This window comes from Microcaecilia unicolor, chromosome 14 (genome assembly GCF_901765095.1).
Source record: "Microcaecilia unicolor chromosome 14, aMicUni1.1, whole genome shotgun sequence".
Taxonomy (NCBI): Eukaryota; Metazoa; Chordata; class Amphibia; order Gymnophiona; family Siphonopidae; genus Microcaecilia; species Microcaecilia unicolor.
Genome location: NC_044044.1, coordinates 29,353,213 through 29,375,427, shown reverse-complemented (window position 1 = coordinate 29,375,427; position 22,215 = coordinate 29,353,213). Strand labels below are relative to the sequence as shown.

Genomic DNA, 22,215 nt, shown 5'->3' with positions numbered 1-22,215 from the left:
GGTGGACTTTAACTCTACAGCAACGACACAAAACGTAGACACTGGTGATATCATATATTATATTTTCCTTGTGAAATTTGTGTTCTAATAGGTCACCTTTAAGGTTTCAACAATTTTATTGATCACAAAGAGTTTTCAGTGCAATATGTGATATATGAGTTGAAAGTAAGAAATGGAGAACTTCTGAATACATCTGAGATGGATATCTGTTTGGGACATTCTGAGTCAGACATCCCTATTGTTTCTTGCCCCTCCACATCAGGGGCGTATCTGAGGTTCGGCGGTAGGGGGGGCAGGGGCTAGAGTGAGGGGGCACATTATAGCCCCCCCAGCCACCGCCCCCCCACCGCCGTCAATCCTTTCCCCGCCTACCGCCGTCACCTACCCTCGAGGTCCGCTTCCTCCTGCCGTTTTTTAAAAATATTACTTTAGCTGGCGGGGGACCCCAACCCCCGCCAGCCCAGCCGAGGTCTTCTTTAACTTTTTCATCCTCGTGCTGTGAAAGCTGCATCCTTCCAGTTGGACGGAGTCTGACGTCGCAGCACGTTTTACGTGCAGGACGTCAACGTGCTGCAACGTCAGACTCCGTCCAACTGGAAGGATGCAGCTTTCACCAGTCACAGCATGAGGATGACGAAGTTAAAGAAGACCTCGGCTGGGCTGGCGGGGGTTGGGGTCCCCCGCCAGCTGAAGTAATATTTTAAAAAACTGGCAGGAGGAAGCGGACCTCGGGGGTAGGTGACGGCGGTAAGTGGGGAAAGGGTTGACGGTGATAGGCGGGGGAGGGTTAATGGCGGTAGGGGGGTCCAGGGTGAAATCTGCGGGGGCCCAGGCCCCTGTGGCCCCACGCAGATATGCCCCTGCTCCATATTAACACATTAAAATGGACATTTTAATACCTCTGACCAGCTCTCTATTGATTAGATAGAGAATGATTTCACCAGCCTTCCAATGGGCACTTGGCGATAAGGTTCTGTTTTGTCTTTTTGTGAAACAAAGCCAAACCATATTTTTAACTGAATATCATCAAAGCCAACCTTTTTTTTTAAAGGTTATTTTGTTACTGTTTTGTGTTTGCCCTGCTTAATTTGAACTTAATTGTAAGGTGAGAAGCTATTTTGTTTTCATATCCAATTATTTACAACGCTTTCTGGAATTCTTACCAAATTAAAAATTGAACTGTTTCCTGTTGACTCTGGAGATACAGATCAAATGGGGATAGTAGACCTCTCGAACTATCAATTATCACAGCATGAAGTCTCTGTACTTTCCAAAGGAATTTCATTTTGCCCATCCAGCAAGCTGGATGAAATTCAATTATACTCAGACCTGGAAGAATTCTTTAGAAAACTCCGCCTGAAGGTACATTTCTACAACAAAGAAACTCCCAACAGACTGGAATACAATTTTAAACAAAAGAACACATATTTCACCCCACAGGATGAACAAAACAACAAACTGGACAACTACATGGAAAATTTCAGACATAGGGTAAAATCACAACTTTCCAGCAAACAAAAGAAAATTCTGTACAATCTTACTCCACCAGAAAGAGCGGCCATAAGAACTCTACAAAATAACCAACACATTATCATCAAACCCGCAGACAAAGGAGGCTCAGTGGTGATTATGGACGTATAAAAATATATTGAAGAAGGGCATAGACAACACATACTACCGGAAACTAACTGAGGATCCCACGCAGGATTATACAAAACAGCTGAAATACCTTATCAAAACATTCCCAAAACAAGCACAGTCACATTTAAAGCAACTCATACCTAACCATCCTTCTGTGGGCACATTCTACATGCTACCCAAAATCCACAAACCTGGAAACCCTGGAAGACCAATCATAACTGGTATTGGCACATTCACGGAGGGAATATCTGGACTTATAGAGGAGATTCTGAAACCTCTCGTGCACAAGACAAACAGCTTCATACAAGACACCACAGACTTTCTGAATAAATTGAAAAACATCAAGCAATTACCTGGTCACAATAGATGTAGAATCACTATACAGCAACATTCCCCATGGAGATAGCATAGCTGCATGTGAGAAACTCCTAAAAACATCCACACTGGACCATCAATACTGACAGGAAACTATCACAGAATGAATCAAATTTATTCTAACTCACAACTATTTCCGCTTTAACAATGATACCTATCTACAAATCATGGGCACTTCAGTGGGCACCAGGATAGCACCCCAAAATGCCAACCTCTTTATGGCTGAGCTGGAAGAGACATTTCTGAATACATACCAGACCAAACCCCTAAAATACTACCGGTACATCAATGACGTTTTTATGATTTGGACTGAGGGAGAAGAAACTCTGAAACAATTTTACAGTTCCTTCAATACATACCATCCTACAATCAGTTTCAAAATTGACTACTCCCCAGAAAAAGTCAATTTTTTGGACACCACATTCTCAGTCACCGATGGCTGTATGCAAACATCCATATACAAGAAACCCACAGACAAATTCAGCTACCTCCACAACTCCAGCTTCCACACTTCACATACAAAAAGATCCATCATTTACAGCCAAGCCACAAGATACCACCTTATCTGCTCTGACCCAGTGGACAGAGATAGACACCTCAAAATCCTGACTGCATCCTTCGAACAGAAAGGCTACAACCCCAAAATAATCTCCAAGAATATTGCCTCCTCCCTCAAAACACCCAGGGAAAATCTGCTACAGCACAAGGAAAAGAAAACCAAAGACAGAATCCCCCTTATAGTGACATACAACCTAGAGCTGGAAAAATGGAGAAAAATCATAAAAGATCTACAACCTATACTCCAGGAGGATGAATTACTGAAAAAGAGATATTCCCAGGTATCATCTTATTTTCTTTTCCATATTTTCTTTTCTTCTATTTCTGTTGATTACTGTTGACTCTAATAAATAAGTAATCCAGATATAGCTTGCAACTTTAATCAAATTAAAAATTGACATAAAATACTGTTTTTACAGTTTTCAATAGCACAGTCCATGGATTGGCCGCTGTCGGAGACGGAGTGCTGGGCTTGATGGACCTTTGGTCTTTTCCCAGCGTGGCAGTGCTTATGTACTTATGTACTTTTTTTTTGGGGGGGGGGCAGGGGAGAATATGCAGACATGATATTTGACTAAAGGGCTGAAACATTTACTTCTCTCTTGCCCTTGTCTATACTTTCCTTTTAAATAATTCTTTCAATGCATATCTGGGTCTGTGTAGATGTTGGGAAGAAGATATCCAACAGTCTATCTCAGATAAAAGTTGGAAATGGATATCACTGTTTAAATGCTCCAAATCTGCTGCCATAACACAGTCCCTCTACGTTTTAACGCATAGATCACTATGGACATCCCTCAGGTCGCACACAATCAATCCTTGCATTCCCAGTTTATGTTGGTCCTGTCAAGCCCAGCAAGGTACTATTAAACATCTTATTTTGAGTGTGTATATATATATATTAAGACATTCTGGAATGACATAAGGCTCACTTTAACAGGCGTGTTTCATTTTACTGGTCCCATATTGTACAAATATGTGTTGCTTAGAGACCAATGTTTCGGATCCATGGTAAATCCTGCTGAATGCAAGCTTGTAAATACCTTGTTCACCTTAGCCTGGAAGGTTGTTTTCATGCACTGGAAATCTTTGAACCAAGGCACACAGCAAGAATGGTGGAATCTGATGTTTCAAACTTATAGATATGAAACTTCTCGTGCTAAAAAAAATCACCCCGCTTTGTCCTGTACAAGGAGAAGTGGTCTCCGCTTCTGGCGTATTTCAAAGATACATGTTGAGAAGCATTAGATTCTTTACCCCCCCCCCCCCTTTTATTTTCTTTCCTTTCTCTTTACATTCTTTCCGTATGTATAATATTATTCAAACTCTGATTTATGTTATTCTTCTGTAAACTAACTCAATAAAAATAATGAACTTTACATTGTGTACAAGTCTCGGTGCAGTGAAACTCAAAGACCATCGTTTTTGCAATCTGACATTAATAACCAGTTGTACTGTCTCTTTTTCCCTGAAGTGTTATAATTAGGAGCGCGCCAAACATTTTCATCACGCCAATAATAGTCCATCGTTTAGCGAGTAAAATGTTCTCCATACTGTGTAATTGGTGGAACTAAAATACTACAGAAATGTACTCAACTGTTAGTCTTCTCTTTCTCGTTTAGAACGCCAAGGAGACGCATCGGCTTATGTTCAAAATTCACTCCAGGCTCCATCTAGGAGACATCATTTATTTTTTCTGCTGAAGGGGAAGATTTATTGCTGCAACAATGTTGTTCTAGCTAAGCACAGACTCACCAGGGGGGTGAGCATCTTTCTCCAGGGATCCTCGGAGAGCTGTGTGGATTGTGTCAACAACCAGAAAAGAGACTGTGGATTTCTGTACATTTTATTTATTTATTTTGTAGCATTTGTATCCCATGTTTTCCCACCAATTTGCAGGAAAATGTGGCTTACATTTGCCGTAATGGCAGTTGCCATTTCCGGGTAACAGAATTACAAATGGTATTGCATTAAGGTGCATACATATATGGTAACATGCATGGAACATAACATACATGGAACAGATTATAGTATAGATATATATCATGTGCATTTATACATGGTAAGGAAGAGTATATTATGGTAATGCACGAAGGTTCTTGAGTAATAAATTGGATTGTAGCATACATTAGGTCATCGACTATGGAGAGATCCTATTCTACATTAAGATTAAAGTGCTAGTGCTTGTTCATTAATGGCAAAGAGGTTAACCAGTTCAGTGAAAGATTTCAGTTATGTCTAGGTCGTGTAAAGGCTTTTTATTTAGTATTTAAGATGGATTTTTGTGGTATGCCTTCTTGAAAAGATCTGTTTTCAGTAGCCTTCGGAAGATGGTTAGGTCCTGCGTTGTTTTTATGGCCTTCGGTAGTGCGTTCCATAACTGCGTGCAGATGTATGAGAAACTGGTCGCGTATGTGGATTTATATTTTAGCCCTTTACACAGTTAGGATAGTGGAGATTGAGGAATGTGCGTGATGATCTTTTTGCGTTCCTAATAGGCAGGTCTATAAGGTCTGACATATAGATCGGGGCTTCCCCGTAGTCCATTTTGTGGACCAGGGTGCAAACTTTGAACGTAATTCGTTCTTTCAGTGGGAGCCAATGTAGTTTCTCTCTTAGGACGGCCTTTTTTGCTATTTCAATTTTATTCACTTATTTTAACCAGTTAGCAAACTGAATATCACTTCCAACCAGTTAAATGTCAGCTTCAACGAAGCTCCACCTCTGAACCACATGGAACTAAGTAGACAATGGTGCAATAATCAGAGGTAATTATTTATTTATTTATTTATTAGGATATATTTACCTCCTTTTTGAAGTATTTCATTCAAGGTGGTGTGTACAGCAAGAATAAGTCAAACATGAGCATTAAACAATTACAGCAGTAAAAATATGCAAATAACAATACAAAGTATGGCATAGTATAGTACTTACAATGTCTCTACAATATGTAATAGAACATTTTAATAGACAGCATAGGGTGTAAGCAAAGATGGAACATATAGATAAGACCAGGGGCGTAGCTATGTGGGGCCACAGGGGCCTGCCCCCCCAGATTTGGCCATGGCCCCCGCTAACACTCCCCTCTGCCGCCATTGGGTACCTGTGCTGGCGGGGGTCCCCAACCCCCGCCAGCTCGTCCTCATCAGCCAGTCTCCAGGCTGATGTGGAAGCCTATGATTCTGTTTCTGTGTGAGTCGTCCTGACGTCCTGAACGTTCAGCGTCTGAAGGACTTTGGCTGGTGGGAGTTGGGGACCCACACCAGCACAGGTACCCAATGGCGGTGGCGGGGGACTTGGGGGAGGGTTGGCGGTGGCGGGAAGGGGGGTCAAAAGGGGAGGGGTGCCGGGGGGGGTCAAAGGTGGCGGGAGTCTGCTGCGCCGGGGGGGGGGCTAAAATGTGCCCCCTCACCTCGGGCTCTGGCCCCCCCTCCCGCCAAAGTCTGGCTACGCCCCTGGATAACACAGAGAAACAAGGGTAAGAAAATAAGGGCCCCTTTTGTGAAGCTGTGGCTAAAGGGGGCCTGAGCTGGTGTTGGCACGTGTTTTTGGTGTACGCTGCCCCCCTTTACCGTAGTGGGTAAAAGGCAGGTATCTCAGAAATGGCTGCTATTTCAGGGGGTAACATTTACCACCATCCATTGAGGTGGCGGTAAGGGCTCCTGCAGTTACCTGGCAGTAACCGGGCAGCCTGCAGCACTGCCTGATTACCGCCGGATACACAGCGGCACAATAAAAATTGAAATATTTTTGCAGTGCCGGAAACGGCGCATGCTGGGGGAGAGAACTACCACTGGGCTGCAGTGGTAGCCCAGCGGTACCTTCCCTTATAGTGAGCGGAAAGCCCACGTTGGTCTTACTGCCACTTCGCAAAAGGGTCCCTAAGGGAGTAGTTTAAAGAAAGTTGCAAATGAGGTCCGAAAGGTGCTTGAACATTGTCTTCGCTAGAGTAGCAGGGTAGCGGTGGATATTGAAGGTGAAGTAATCTCCTCCATACCAGTTTGTAGAAAAGTAAAGGAAGTCTTGTTGATCTTCAGTAAACCATCTACCTAAAACATAGAAACGTAAAAAATGATGGTAACGCCTCTCCGGTACTATGGAAGCCACGTTGAGCCTACAAGTAGGTGGGAAAATGTGGGATATAAATGTAACAAATAAACTTGTCCTGCTACAGCCATGTAGGCGCCTACACACACCCAACATGCGTCAGTTTTGAGTTACCACCAAGCCCTTGCGGTGATTTCATTTTTGATGCGCGTCCTATAGGCGTTATAGAAAAAAATGATATAACCTTGTTCCACATACAGTTGAGGTGTGGTAGCGATACAGTATTTCAAAATTGACCTCACTGGGAAGCTTTGAGGTTTCTTTTGTTTATTTATTCAAATGCTCTTGAGCTATCGGTGAGAGATTACAAGCTTATTATACAGACTGGTGGTGATTGATGATAGTCCAGATTGTTTTCCCATAGTGTATATTTTTGTCCTATCAGAGAGGGTCATATCTTGGATAAAAGTGTATTTCGTCTCACAGCGTCCTTTACTGCTTCCTTCACTTTCTGGTTTCTCAGAGAATAGATGAAGGGGTTCAACAAGGGTGGTAAGACGCTAGCAACCAGCCTAATCACTTTGTCCGTGTCTTTGGAATTGTGGTCACGTGCCCTGACCTGTAGAAAAATGGAAGTCCCGAAGGTGATACTGACCATGCTGATGTGTGATGTGCATGTAGATAAGGTCTTACGCCGTCCTGTGGCTGAGGACATCCTGAAGATGGTAGATAGGATGTAGATGTAAGACATGGCTATAACCAAAACACTCCCTATGAGATAAGTGGTGCATACAAATAAAATAAACAGTTGAATAACATGTTTGTCTCCACATGCCAGTCTAATAACTTCTGAACTATCACAGAAGAAATGGTTAACAACATTGGGACCACAGAAAGGAGATCGGGCCAGAAGAATGGTTGGGACAAGCAGTAACAGGAAGCCAGATAACCAACAACCCACCAACATCTGCACACACACTTTGAAACTCATGATGGTGGCATAACGCAAGGGGCGACAGACAGCCACATATCGATCTACAGACATGGTGGTGAGAAGAGAAAGATCTGTTCCTGCCAGGAGGTAATAAAAATAACCTTGTATAAAACAATTAGCAAATGAAATCGACTTCTTTTGTGAGGTAAAGATGACCAACAATTTTGGAATGTAAACAGAAATGAAACATATTTCCAAGAAAGACAAACTAACGAGGAAGAAATACATGGGGGTGTGAAGGCGATAGTCAGAAGTTATTATGATAATCATTAATAGATTCCCCATCAGTGTTATGATGTAGATGATGGAAAACACAACAGAAAGACAGATTTGAAGTTCGGGAGCACCCGGAAATCCAACAAGAATGAATTCAGTCACAGGAGTCCTGTTCCACAGATCCACGGGCGATATTTTACCTCCTGAAGGGATAAAAAAAAAAAAAGTGGCAAAACAGATCTGGATGACACCTGATTTATCAAACACTGGTCTTGGGATTTCACCTCTATTTCACCCCTGCATTGTTCACCCAACCATCTTCTGGGGAATGTTTGCGTTTTTCCTCCAAGGGAGGGAGTCATTTTGATCCAGACAGAGTCTTCAAAGAATGCTTTTGGGCCTTGAGAAAAAGGTGAAGGGTAAATCTGACCATGCTGCTACATTTTGGCATGTATTCAGTTAAATTTTGCATTCCATTTAGCATTTTACTACCATTGTGATCATTTTAAATGAAAATTCATATTTTCAACCAGACACTGGTGAAGTATCATGAGCACTTGTTTCAATTCACATCCTCATTATCTCCTGCAGTGCCCATTGAGGTACCCTTTTACAGAACGGCGGGAAGCCCAACGTGACCACCGGTAGTGCTGGGTCGAGCATGCGCCATTTCTGAGTTACTACCAGGTTACCGAGGGAGTCTTTACTGCCAACTCGGGTAGCGGTAAGGGCTCCCCAACACATGGCCACATGGTAAGAGTTTTCTTACTGCATAGCCATTTTGTTTTGGGGGCTTTTTACCTGCTGTGGTAAAAAGATCCCTGGCATGCAGGAAAAAAGGCTCCCGCTGTTACTGCAGGTCCATTTTCCCCCACAGCTTAGTAAAAGGACCCCTGAATGAATGACTCCCTTTCAGGGGCATTTTTGAAAGAGAAGGGCGCCCATCTTCCGACACAAATTGGGAGATGGGCGTCCTTCTCTCAGGGTCGCCCAAATCGGCATAATCGAAAGCTGATTTTGGGCGTCCTCAACTGCAGTCCATTGTGGGGACGACCAAAGTTCTCGGGGGCATGTCGGAGGCATAGCGAAGGCGGGACTGGGTATGCTTAAGAGATGGGCGTCCTCGGCCGATAATGGAAAAAAGAAGGGCGTCCCTGACGAGCATTAAGTCGACTTTACTTGGTCCTTTTTTTTTCACAACCAAACCTCGAAAAGGTGCCCAAGCTGACCAGATGACCACCGGAGGGAATCGGGGATGACCTCCCCTTACTCCCCCAGTGGTCACCAACCCCCTCCCACCCTAAAACAAAAAATATATATTTTTTGCCAGCCTCAAATGTCATACCCAGCTCCATGACAGCAGTATGCAGGTCCCTGGAGCAGTTTTAGTGGGTGCAGTGCACTTCAGGCAGGCAGACCCAGGCCCATCCCCCCCCCCTTACCTGTTACACTTGTGCTGGTAAATGTGAGACAATCAAAACTCACCTGAAACCCACTGTACCCAAATGTAGGTGCCCCCTTCACCCCTTAGGGCTATGGTAGTGGTGTACAGTTGTGGGGAGTGGGTTTTGGGGGCTCAGCACTGAAGGCAAGGGCGCTATGCCCCTGGGAGAAATTTGTGAAGTCCTCTGCAGTGCCCCCTAGGGTGCCCGGTTGGTGTCCTGGCATGTCAGGGGGACCAGTACACTAGGAATGCTGGCTCTTCCCATGACCAAATGCCTCGGATTTGGTCATTTTTGAGATGGGCGTCCTCGGTTTCCATTATTGCCGAAAACCGGGGACGACCATCTCTAAGGATGACCTAAGGACGACCCTCTCTAAGGTTGACCTAAATGTTGAGATTTGGGCGTCCCCGACCGTATTATCGAAATGAAAGATGGACGCCCATCTTGTTTCGATAATAGCGGTTTCCCTGCCCCTTCGCCGGGACATCCTTAGAGATGGTCGCCCTTAGAGATGGTCGTCCCCGTTTGATCATGCCCCTCCACGTGTACTAACTTAGGGATCCTTTTACTACGGTGCACTGAAAAATGGCTTGCGGTAGTGTAGGCATGGGTTTTGGGCACGCGCCAATCCATTTTTCAGCATGCCTGTGAAAAAGGCCTTTTTTTACGTGCGGCAAAATTAAAATTGCCGCGCATCCATTTTGGGTCTGACACCTTACCACCAGCCATTGACCTAGCGGTAACGAATCCGGGCGGTAATGACCTACACGTGTCAAATGCCACTTGGCGTGCATCCATTGAGCGCATCCAAAAATAAAAAAAAATCTTTTTCAGACACGCGTATCGGACGCGCGCCAAAAATGAAATTACCGCAAGAGCCATGCGGAAGTCAGGCAGTAACTCCATCTTGGCACGTGTCGGGTGAGCGTGGAAGCTTACGCAATTTAGTAAAAGAGCCCCTTAGAGTGAGAACAGTGCATGTAGTGTACACATCACTACCCAAGGCAAATGTCTATCCTTAGCTTCAAAATCTGCACCCTAGTCCACAAAATTCTTTGTGGTGAAGCCCCAGGATATATGAATAACCTAATCAATTTACCATCCAGGAACACATCAAGAACATCCCGTTTATTCCTAAACCTCCATTATCCTACCTGTAACGGCCTCAAATATAAATCTACTTACGCTTCCTCCTTCTCCTTTATCAGCACTCAATTATGGAATGCCTTGCCAAAAGCGGTCAAAACTATTCAAAATCATCTCAACTTCCAGAAATTACTCAAGACCAGCTTATTCGGGAAGGCGTACCCCCAGTAGATGGGCCTGGAGGTGGACTGGGTGGGCCCACCAGCTACCACCCCCCCCCCCCTGCCGGCCGCCGCCACATTTCTTCTCCATCCACCCGCCACCGCCGCATTTCCTCTCCACCTGCTACAGCCCCCCTGCACATGGTCAGTTCTGGTCATTTTTACTGACCTGAAGCGCCGTTCTCCCTCCAGCACCGGTGATTCCCATAGCCAGCCTTCTGCCAGCGTGCGTCGTCGGAGCCTCTTCTCAGGCACCTCCCACCTACTCTGCAACTTCCTGTTTTCCGCAAAGGTGGGACGCAGAAAGTTGCAGAGTAGGCTGGACGCACCTGAGAAGAGGCCCCGACGGTGCGCGCTGGCAGAAGGGTGGCTATGGGAATCGCCAGTGCTGGAGGGAGAACGGCACTTCAGGGCAGTAAAAGTGAGCAGACCACGCGGACGGGGAGAGCGGGCAGAAGAGGCTGGGCGGGCCTGGAGCAAAAGTGGCTGGGCCTGGGCCCGTCCAGGCCTACCCGTGGCTACGCCCCTGCTTACCCCAAGGAGCCAACATAAATCCCAGGTCCTTCAAACCAACACATAAATGGACCATCTGGACTCTTACCTTTCCCCTCTTACCCTTTTTTCACCCTGTTCTTTCTTTCCTATATGATTACTACAATATATTGTATTTGTACACTTATCGGACTGGCGAATGCCTTTTCAGTTTAATGTGAGCCACATTGAGCCTGCAAACGTGTGGGAAAATGTGGGGTATAAATGTAATAAATAAATAAATCCTCTCTCTCTAAGTATTTCTCTATATGGTTTTATGTTGGTTTGAAGCCAAAACCTGGGCTGATGCATTCCAGCTAAAACTTAACGCAGAAAAAACACAATGCCTTATATTCACTCACCTCACAACATAACACAAGCAACTTCACCACCATATCCACACCAAACCTATCTCTTCCAGACTCAAACAATCTGAAAATTCTGGGAGTGACCATAGACCGAAATCTCACACTCGACACCCACGTGAAGAACACAACGAAAAAGATATTCCACTCCATGTGGAGTAAAACCTTTCTTTCCAAGATCCATCTTCTGTACCCTGGTACAGTCAATGGTGCTAAGTCACCTGGACTACTGCAACGCACTATAAGCTGGCTGCAAAGAACAGACTATCAAGAAACTTCAAACAGCCCAGACTCATATTTGGCAAAACAAAGTATGAAAGTGCGAAACCTCTACGAGAAAGTCTTCACTGGCTCCCACTCAAAGAGCGTATCGCGTTCAAGATCTGCACGATTGTTCATAAAATCATCCACGGAGATGCCCCGAGCTACATGCTAGACCTCGTAGACCTGCCTCCCAGAAATGCTAACAGAGCAGCCCGCAAATTCCTTAATCTGCACTTCCCCAGTTGCAAAGGACTAAAATACAAGCGATCACACGCGACCGGCTTCTCCTACATGAGTACGCAGTTATGGAATGCACTACCAACTGACTTGAAAACGATTAACGACATAACTAACTTTCGTAAATCTTTGAAAACGTATTTCTTCAACAAGGCCTACAATGGGAATCCATAGCTAATCACAACACTTCACCACTTCACCCCATTCTGATATTTATCTTTCCATAACTTTGCTTAGGCCTTTTTTTCTTCATCCAGAATCTTTTTGTAACACCAATTGTATCTACCTCCTGGAATGGCGATGCCATATTGAGCCTGCATTGAGCCTGCAAATAGGTGGGAAAATGTGGGGTACAAATGCAATAAATAAATAAGTAAAACAGCTGAAAAAGAATCTGAAATTTTGAATTTTTTTTCCCTGCGTCATCAGTAGTGTGCTCTATAGCTCGACAATGCTTATAGAATTTTATTGTATTCTGAAACTTATTTTGTAAACTGTTTCGATTGGCTTGGGCTGAGAGATGGTGTATCAATAAAATAAATAAATTGGCAAGCTATTGAACATAGTAACATAGTAACATAGTAACATAGTAGATGACGGCAGAAAAAGACCTGCATGGTCCATCTAGTCTGCCCAAGATAAACTCATATCTTGAATTTGTACCTGTCTTTCAGGGCACAGACCGTATAAGTCTGGCCAGCAGTATTTCCCACCTCCCAACCACCAGTCTCGTCTCCCATCACCGGCTCTGGTACAGACCGTATAAGTCTGCCCTCCCCTATCCTAGCCTCCCAACCACCAACCCCTCTTCCCCCCACCTGCTCCGCCACCCAATTTCAGCTAAGCTTCTGAGGATCCATTCCTGCTGCACAGGATTCCTTTATGCATATCCCACGTATGTTTGAATTCCGTTACCGTTTTCATCTCCACCACCTCCCGCGGGAGGGCATTCCAAGCGTCCACCACCCTCTCCGTGAAAAAATACTTCCTGACAATTGTGTTCATTATTGATCAATAGGATGTGCTATTTTTTTTATACTACTGACAACATTACCCAGAAATGAAGATAAATAAAAGAAAAAAAAACACATCTCAAATGAAAAATCCTGTGAATGGCATAGAAAGCTAACCTCTATAATGAAACAGGGAAATCCAAACTTAATTAATAACTATTACTACTGCTACTTCTTAACATTTCTAAAGCGCTACTAGGGTTACGCAGCGCTGTACAGTTTAACAAAGAAGGACAGTCCCTGCTCAAAGGAGCTTACAATCTAAAGGACAAAAAGTGCAGTCAATCAAGATTGAGGCAGTCTAGATTTCCTGGATAGAGGTACAATGGTTAGGTGCCGAAAGCGACATTGAAGAGGTGGGCTTTGAGTAAGGATTTGAAGATGGGTAGAGAGGGGGCTTGGCGTACGGGCTCAGGGAGTTTATTCCAAGCAAAGGGTGAGGCGAGGCAGAAAGGGCGGAGCCTGGAGTTGGCGGTGGTGGAGAAGGGTGCTATTCAACCAATCCGGAAAGTTTGCATAATCAATTATACAAATAGGAACCTCAAATCTCCAGATAGGGAAAAATAGAAATGTATTGAAAAAACCAATATCTATTTAGGAGTCCATTAATATCATTGGTTCCAGTAAGGAGAAAAAAGAGAAAAACCAATCAAACGCAAAAACTCACTATAAGTGAGAAAAACGAATGATTTAAAAAAAAAAAAAAACCTTTCTCCTTACTAATCACCTAGTGGAGGACACCAAAATAACATCGACTGTACCCGACTCAAATGAAAAATGCAGACTGCACGGACCACCCCTTGTTCAAAACCCCCAAACCAGTCAATCCCAACTATCAACCCCGAGGACCACAAGAAACCAACAGTACTTAACTTCAGGGTATGATGGATCCAAAACACACAGGGCTGACACCGGTTTGTAGAGAGGATTACCAGCAGTCGTCCTTTGTTTCTTGGCCACAGCCTCCAACAAGTGCGCCTTGTTTCGCCAAACCTATGGCTGCTTCAGGAAGGGCGCTGGAACAAATCCCAAAACCCAAAACGACAAAAGAATCTGAGTCCCACTTGCGGGATGACGCAGAGGTAATTAACGACACCCACCTTTTTGAATCATAGACGTCAAATTGCAGGATAACTGAACAAGGGGTGGTCCGTGCGGTCTGCATTTTTCATTTGAGTGGGGTACAGTCTGTGCTAGTTTGGTGTTTGGTGTTCCCCCACTAGGTCATTAGTAAGGAGAAAGGTTTTGTTTTGTTTTTTTTAATCATTCGTTTTTCTCACTTATAGTGAGTTGTTGCGTTTGATTGGTTTTTCTCTTTTTTTCTCCTTACTGGAACCAATGATATTAATGGACTCCTAAATAGATATTGGTTTTTTCAATACATTTCTATTTTTCCCTATCTGGAGATTTGAGGTTCCTATTTGTATAATTGTTTAATATTGGGGAGACATCCGCAAACTAATTCCGCAAACTTTCTGGATTGGTTGAATAGAAAACTAGCCCCCTTGTTTACTAAGCCGTGGGAGCTAGCTGCCGTGCAAAGTGAATGAACTGTGTCAGCATTAGTGCACGTCAGCCGCTAGCGCTACTTAGTAAACGGAGGGGGGGAGTGAATAAAAGGAAACTTTTTGACAACCTGTGATAAATGCATTACTGTGCACTGTGAGTAAATAACCCCCCCCCCCCCCCCCCCAGCTCGCTACTTCTCTCTTACTATTCAATCTCCATCGCTCGGCTCACCAGGTCTCTTTTCCCCCCCGAGATGCTGATCTGTTCACCTGTTAGTTCAGCAGGCTGAGATCCTGGCGACCTGGGTGCGATTCCCACTGCAGCTCCTTGTGACCTTGTGCAAGTCACTTAGGGTTTTTTTTTACAAAGACACCTGCTAGCTGTTTTAGCACAGACTAAAAATAAACATGCGTTAAATGTTAGAGATGCCTATATATTCCTATAGGCGACTCTAGTGTTTAGCCTGTACTAATCTTTAACATGCATTTGTAAAAGACCCCTTAACCTTAACCATGCCTTTTTATCGCCCTCTAAGCTCCCATTGTTTCCTTCCAAAGTTGCAATGTCTATGTTCCATTATTACATTCCTTAACGACACCTCAATTGTTTCGCATAACTCTGCACAATGTAATCCATAACTATCTGTAACAAATTGTATTTCCAACATTCAACTCATATTGTAAGCCACACTGAACCCGCAAAAAGTGGGAAAATGTGGGATACAAATGCAATAAATAAATAAATAGACCCTCCATTACCCCAGGCGCAAAAACTTTGATTGCGAGTCCTCTAGGGACAGAGAAAGTACTTACAAATAATGTGTACAGCACTGCGTCTTGTAGCGCTATAGAAATGATTAGTTAGTAGTAACAGTGTTCAAATGTGTTTCCCCACAACCATATGAAACACGTCAAATTCAGGTCTCAGAACTATAGTTTGTATGATTTGTTCATATACTTGAATTTCCAACCTGTCTTGTGATAAAAAAAATTAATATCCTCGGGGGCCACACGTGAGGTGATAAATGCACTTTTTTCAAATCACTGTCCAATAAATAAATAAACCGAAACCAAGTGATATCACGGGAATTCTGTCACTTTCAAAATTTGTTAGAAAAATGAATCGTGACCTTCCCTATTTTCAGGAAACGTACTCAATCGTAGAAAACAAGTTTTACTCATCCCGCGATAAACCCACAATGATTTTAGCTTTTCTCATTTACCACCTACAGAGAGACATGAGTATTTGATACATTAGCACATAAATTTATATTAAAGTGAGTTATGCAACCAAGACATTTCTATTCTGTAACCGGCTCACGCTTATATAATTCACTCTTACTTCCGTCCAAGGGAAAATGATAAGTCTTCTGCTGCATGCTTGATTAATTGTTGTTTTGAAACATATTTAAAACTAACCAACACCTCTCCTGGGGATTTCTTCCTGAGAGCCTGGGTAGGAAGTGCTGTGAAATCTATTAACAGCCCTTTAACAGATCCTGGCATCGTGGATCCCTAATAAAAATCTCCGTCTGTAATCAAAACACTGCCAGGCAGTATTCTACACACACACATATATTTACAAAGATTGTTTCATTTTTTTAGTTGCTTTTTTTTTTAATTTATAGACATTTCAGTTATGAGAATCAAGTAAACACTTGGGGCCCCTTTTTCCAAGCTCTGGCAAAAGGGGGCTGGTGCTGGCGTCAGTGTACAGTGTTTTACACGCATGCCGAGGCCCCCTTTTACAGCAACTGTTAAAAGGAAAGTCTCGCTTTCTGACAGGAAATGGCCAGGCGGCAAGTAAAGGACTTGCTGCACAGCCATTTCGGGAGGAGCCCTTGCTACCACCCACTGAGATGGCGGTAAGGGATCCCACATTAACCAGTCGGTAACCGGGCAGTGCGTTGGGCTTACCGCTGCTTGGAAAAAGAAGCCCTTGTATAGTAAAGTTGGCCAGGAGTACCAAAAAGAAAAACTATCAAAAGGCAATGAGAAACACACAACTGTTCACAAATATACCACACGTCGTAGGAAAACGTGGAGGAGCATAATTAAAGTTTTCCTGAGGACGTCCTCGCAGGACGTCCCCACGAAGGGGCAGGGGAAACCGTATTATCGAAAAACAAGATGGACATCCATCTTTTGTTTCGATAATACGGTCAGAGACGGCCAAATCTCAACATTTAGGTCGACCTTAGAGATGGTCGTCCTTAGAGATGGGCGTCCCCGGTTTTCAGCGATAATGGAAACCGAGGATGCCCATCTCAGAAACGGCCAAATCCAAGGCATTTGGTCATGGGAGGAGCCAGCATTCCTAGTGCACTGGTCCCCCTGACATGCCGGGACACCAACTGGGCACCCTAGGGGACACTGCAGTGGACTTCACAAATTGCTCCCAGGTGCATAGCTCCCTTACCTTGTGTGCTGAGCCCCCCAAACCCCCCAAAATCTACTTCCCACAACTGTACACCACTACCATAACCCTTATGGGTGAAGGGGGGGCACCTAGATGTGGGTACAGTGGGTTTCTGGTGGGTATTGAAGGGCTCACATTTACCACCATAAGTGTAACAGGTAAGGGGGTGGATGGGCCTGCCTGCCTGAAGTGCACTGCACCCACTAAAACTGCTCCAGGGACCTGCATACTGCTGTCATGGAGCTGGGTATGACAGTTGAGGCTGGCAAAAAAAATTTAAGTTTTTTTAGGGTGGGAGGGGGTTAGTGACCACTGGGGGAGTAAAGGGAGGTCATCCCCGATTCCCTCCGGTGGTCATCTGGTCATTTAGGGCACATTTTTTGTGGCTTGGTCATGAAAGAAAAAGGACCAGATAAAGTTGTCCAAGTGTTCGTCAGGGACGCCCTTCTTTTTTCCGTTATCGGCCAAGGACATCCAAGTGTTAAGCACGCCCCAGTCCCGCCTTCGCTGTGCTTCTGACACGACCCCGGGAACTTTGGTCATCCCTTCAACAGAAAGCAGTTGAGGACGCCCAAAATCGGCTTTCGATTATGCCGATTTGGGCGACCCTAAGAGAAGGACGCCCATCTTGCGATTTGTGTCAAAAGATGGGCGTCCTTCTCTTTCAACAATAAGCCTGTTAATCAACAACAATTCTATTCTATTCTATTCTATTCTCGAGCTCTTTGAGGCTTTTCCTTCCTATTTGGTTGTATATTAATGGCTATTCTTCTCTATGGGGTCCTTTTACTAAGGTGCGCTGAAAAATGGCCTGCAGGAATGTAGATGCGTGTTTTGGGTGCATGCAGAATTATTTTTTTGCATACCTGCAAAAAATGTCTTTTTTTTTTTCCTGAAAATGGGCTTGCGGCAAAATGAAAATTGCCGCGCATCCATTTTGGGTCTGAGACCTTACCGCAAGCCATTGACCTTAGCGGTAAAGTCTCACACGGTAACCAGGCGGTAATTGTCTATGCGCGTCAAATTCCACTTGACGCGCGTAGCTGCCGTGCATCAGAAAATAAAAAAATATTTTTCAGATGCGGGAACCGGACATGTGCCAAAATTGAGATTACCGCAAGGGCCATGTGGTAACCGGGCGGTAACTTCAATTTGGCGCACGTTGGGCGTGCGTAGGCGCCTACGCGGCTTAGTAAAAGGACCCCCATTTTATTCTTTATTCATAAATAGATTACATACATGTTTATACTGTCCTTTGAACGAGGTATAAATTTGTGCGAGAGAATTTGTATGTGATTGGGAGTCATTTTGTAATGATACATAGGTGTCTAGGTTGCCGTTATAATATAGACATAAACTAGACACCTTTTTGAACTTTTTAGTCAAGTGCCTTGTTCTAAAATTACCCCCGCAATGATGGGAACATGCCTGATGAGGAGAAATATAACAGTGGTCTTAGAAGGAGCACTGTAAATAAACCGTTATGAATTAGGGTCTACTGGGAAAGTATTTATGCTCTTATGTGAATCCATTGTGCACCCACATCATCAAAACTGCCCACAGTTCTTGTCACCCTATCCACTCTTCCCACATCATGTTCCCCTTCAGCTCCATTTTCATACTCCTCTCTCCTGGCTCCTCCTGGCTCCTTCCTGCTTTACCTTCAGCTCTGTTCGTTTTCCTCTTCAGCCTTACCCTCAACTTGACGCTTCCTCTTGCTTCTCTTTTACTTTTCTCCTTCCCTCCTCTCCCACCTTTCTCTCCCTCACTTTCCTCCCTCTTTCCCTCCTATCCTCCTCTTTGCATGCATCCCCCCCACTCAAATCCTCTTAATTCACATACTTCTTAATGATTGGTTATTTAACTATGTTATAACTAGCCGTTGAGCCCGTAAAAACGGGCTAGTAAAGGAAGGGGGGTTTGAAAGCCCCCCCCCCCAGATAGGTCACCGCCGCCCCCCCCCACAAGTCCCCTCCGCCGTCCCTTCCGGAGTCCCCTCCGCCACCCCTCCCCGAGTCCCGTCCGCCACCCCTCCCCGAGTCCCGTCCGCCACCCCTCCACCCGGGCCGGGTACCTGGCTTCACTATTCAAAGCGCCGGAACGCAGCACACAGCTCATCTGAGCTGCCGTCGGCCTTCCTTCTTCTCTGCGTGTGTTCCGCCCTCGTGTGACGTAACGTTGGCGAGGGCGGGACACAGGCAGGTAAGGAAGGCCAACGGCAGCTCAGATGAGCTGTGTGCTGCGTTCCGGCGCTTTGAATAGTGAAGCCAGGTACCCGGGCCGGGTGGAGGGTGGGTGGCGGCGGCGGCGACTCCGGGTGGGTGGGGGGAGCGGTAGCGGCAACCCTTGGGGAGGGGAGCGGTGGTGACGGCGTTCCCTCAGTCGCAGGTGCGCAGGTTCCCTCTCTGTCACGCCCCCGTCATCAGGTATTGACGCGGGGGCGGGACAGAGAGGGTCTCTACTGCACATGTGCGAGTGAGTACGCCTCTTGCCATTTATATGTTTGATACCAGTTAAAGTTGTCTTTCTCTTTTTACATGTAAACCGCATTGTGCCTGCCGAAGTGCGGGAAAGCGCGGGATATAAATGTAAATAAATAAATAAATAAAATGGAAATGAGTAAGCACAACGAAGGTGCAAGAATGAAACATCATCCCTACATATGTCTTAGGCCACTAGAATCATTTCTTCATGAAAAGAACACAACGAAGCATGTTTATTTGATCATGTATGTGTTTGTTTGTTTCTCTCAGTCATTTTGGTGCATGCTCTTTGCAAACATAAAAAAAAATGTGAACAGATTAAAAAAAAACCAATAAAAGAATAACAATTGTAAAATGTTCCAACCCTTCTCCGCCCACCCCCACCTCTAGCAAAATTTTGTAAGCAAGTGCAAAGCTAGCAATAAGATGGATTAAAATGACATATTTCAGATAGATAATCTTTGAATTCTGGCTATAACGTATTTATTTAGCTATTTAATTGGATTTAGGACACATACCTTTATCAGTAATAGCTCAAGGTCAGTTACAGACAGGTACAATTGAATATGGTTCTGTCCCCCGAAGGGCTCACAATCTAGTTCTGTACCTGAGGCAATGGAGAGACAATTGAACTGCCCAACCACACAAGGAGTGGCGGAGATTGAAATCAATAGTGTCGCTCCAATTAAGCAAAAAAAAAAAACAGGGGTCGTAGGCATTATGAAAAGTGGCAGAAACAGCAGACAAATTTGAAACGTAATGAAGCATTAACTGATTTGAACCTACAACAACAAGAGAACAACAAAGCACAGGTAGTCGAAGTAGTGGCAATAGTCTACGAAAGAAAAAACATTAGATCAAAACAGTTAGCAGTGGGGAAAGGCAAAAATTTAAGCATTTAGATTCGAAGATAAAGTGTATGAGTGAGACCAATAAGTCATTTTCCACTGCCTGGTTAAAAAGCCAGGCCTTCACCTGTTTCCTGAAGTAGAGGAAGTCAGGAGTTAGGTGTAGCCTCTCAGGCAGCGAATTCCAAAGAGTGGGGGATATTCCAGAGAACGCTCTTTTGCGGGTATCACATCGTACAATGTCTTTTGGAGAGGGTGTAGTGAGCAGGAGGCCCAGGGAGGATCTTAATGACCTAGACGGTGAATGGAGGGATAATCTATGTATGTAGGTAGAAAAGTATTCAAATACCTTCTCACTAGAGGGCCCTTTTACAGAGCGGCCGTAAGCTCACTCTTCCGGGACTGTCGTTGACCCAACGCAGTCACCAGTGGTAGTCCCGCTCCAAGCGTGCATCATTTCCAGAGGAAAAAGAAACCCCCCGGAAATGGCTTGCATTGAGAATAACCCAGTGGTAATCAAGTATTGGTGCATGCGGCCTCGTTACTGCCAGGTTACAGGGCCACCGAAAGACTAGGCCGGACCCGGGGCAAGGCCACCCCGCCTCTACCTCCGCTGCTGCTGCCTCCATCGCTCCCCCTGCCGCTGCCGCCCCCTGTCGCTTCCCCCGCCTCTGCGCCCCTCATTGCTGCAGTCCCCGGTCTCACCTGCCTGCCTCCATGCCTCTGGGCCCCCTGCATTCAAAGCAGCAGTCGCAGATCGCCTCTCTTCTGGCCTTCCCTCCCTGTGTCCCGCCCTCGTCTTATGTAACTTCCAGTTTCCAATAGTACGGGACACAGGGAGGGAAGGGAGGCGATCTGTGACTGCCGCTTCGAATGCAGGGGGCCCAGAGCCGAGGAGGCAGGCAGGTGAGACCAGGGACTGCGGCGCCGAGCCCCCCCTTGGAGGCCCGGGCTCAGGGAATTTTTCCCCCCTGCCCCCCTTCTTGGCGCCCCTGCCATGTTAGCACGAGAGCCCTTATTGCCAACTCAGTGGGGGGTGGTAAGGGCTCCCCGCTGCATGGCCATGTGGTAAGAGTTCTCTGGGGGCTTTTTTACCCACTACACTAAAAAAAGGCCCTGGTGCACAGGAAAATGGCTCCTGCCGCTATCACAGGGCCCTTTTTCCCGCAGATCAGAAAAAGGACCCCTAAGTGAATTGTAAAAAGAGCCTTTAAATCCACATAGGTCCCATTCTTGGAAATTTCAAATTTCAGATTTAATAGGTATTTCATACATCACCTATTGGAGGCTCTTCTAAGTAGTTTACATATTATCAAATTAAAATAAATTAGACAAAAGAGATCATAAAATATATCATATTTGGAATTATTTTTATGTTCAATCAATTCTTATCACAGGGGGTGGTGGTTCACTAATATCATAGTTTCCATCGGGGAGGGGGTGGAGGAGACAGGCAAGTTCTGCCGGATTCTCTGATGGTGCAAACGAGGTGGAGGACTCCGGCACACTTTAGTAGAACATTGCTTCAGTCTGGGCCCATTTTACAAAGCAGCAGTAAGCCCAACGCGGCCTTACCGCTCACTAAAAAGGAAGTATCGCTGGGCTAGTTCCCAACCCCAGCATGCGTCATGTCCGGCACATTAAAAATATTTTTATTTTGTTAGCACTGATGTGTAGCTGGCAGTAATTAGGCAGTTCTGCATGCTGCCGCCCAGTTACTGCCAGGTAAGCACGGTAGCCCTTACCACCACCTCAATGGGTGTCGGTAAGGTATCCCCTCAAAAACGGCCGAGTGGCAAGTGCTTCACTTTCCGCACAGCCATGTCCTGTAAAAAAGAAAGACCTACCTTTTACCTGCTGCGGTAAAAGGGGGCCTTGGTGCATGTCAAAAACCCATGCCAAAGCCAACGCAGGCCCCATTTTGCCATGGCTTGGTAAAAGGGGCCTTCAATAAAGAATCCAGT

The 22,215-nt window shown here is 45.1% G+C and overlaps 1 protein-coding gene across 1 annotated transcript; it reads right to left on the bottom strand.

Annotated features, from left to right (window-relative positions):
• Window positions 1-7,072: 7,072 nt before the first annotated feature.
• On the bottom strand, window positions 7,073-15,880 carry LOC115457322 (olfactory receptor 6M1-like). Its single transcript, XM_030186742.1, has 2 exons — window positions 15,844-15,880; window positions 7,073-8,034 (listed from the first exon to the last, which is right to left on the bottom strand). Exons 1-2 carry the CDS (start codon window positions 15,878-15,880, stop codon window positions 7,073-7,075), a joined length of 999 nt encoding a protein of 332 aa, XP_030042602.1.
• Window positions 15,881-22,215: the final 6,335 nt, after the last annotated feature.

What these genes read in the sequence shown, in the direction of transcription:
- LOC115457322 (XM_030186742.1), bottom strand. Translation starts at nt 15,880, where the DNA reads ATGCAGCAGAAGACTTATCATTTTCCCTTGGACGGAA. An exon ending in TCATTTTCCCTTGGACGGAA is followed by an intron (nt 8,035 to 15,843) that starts GTAAGAGTGAAT and finishes TTATCCCTTCAG; the next exon opens with GAGGTAAAATATCGCCCGTG.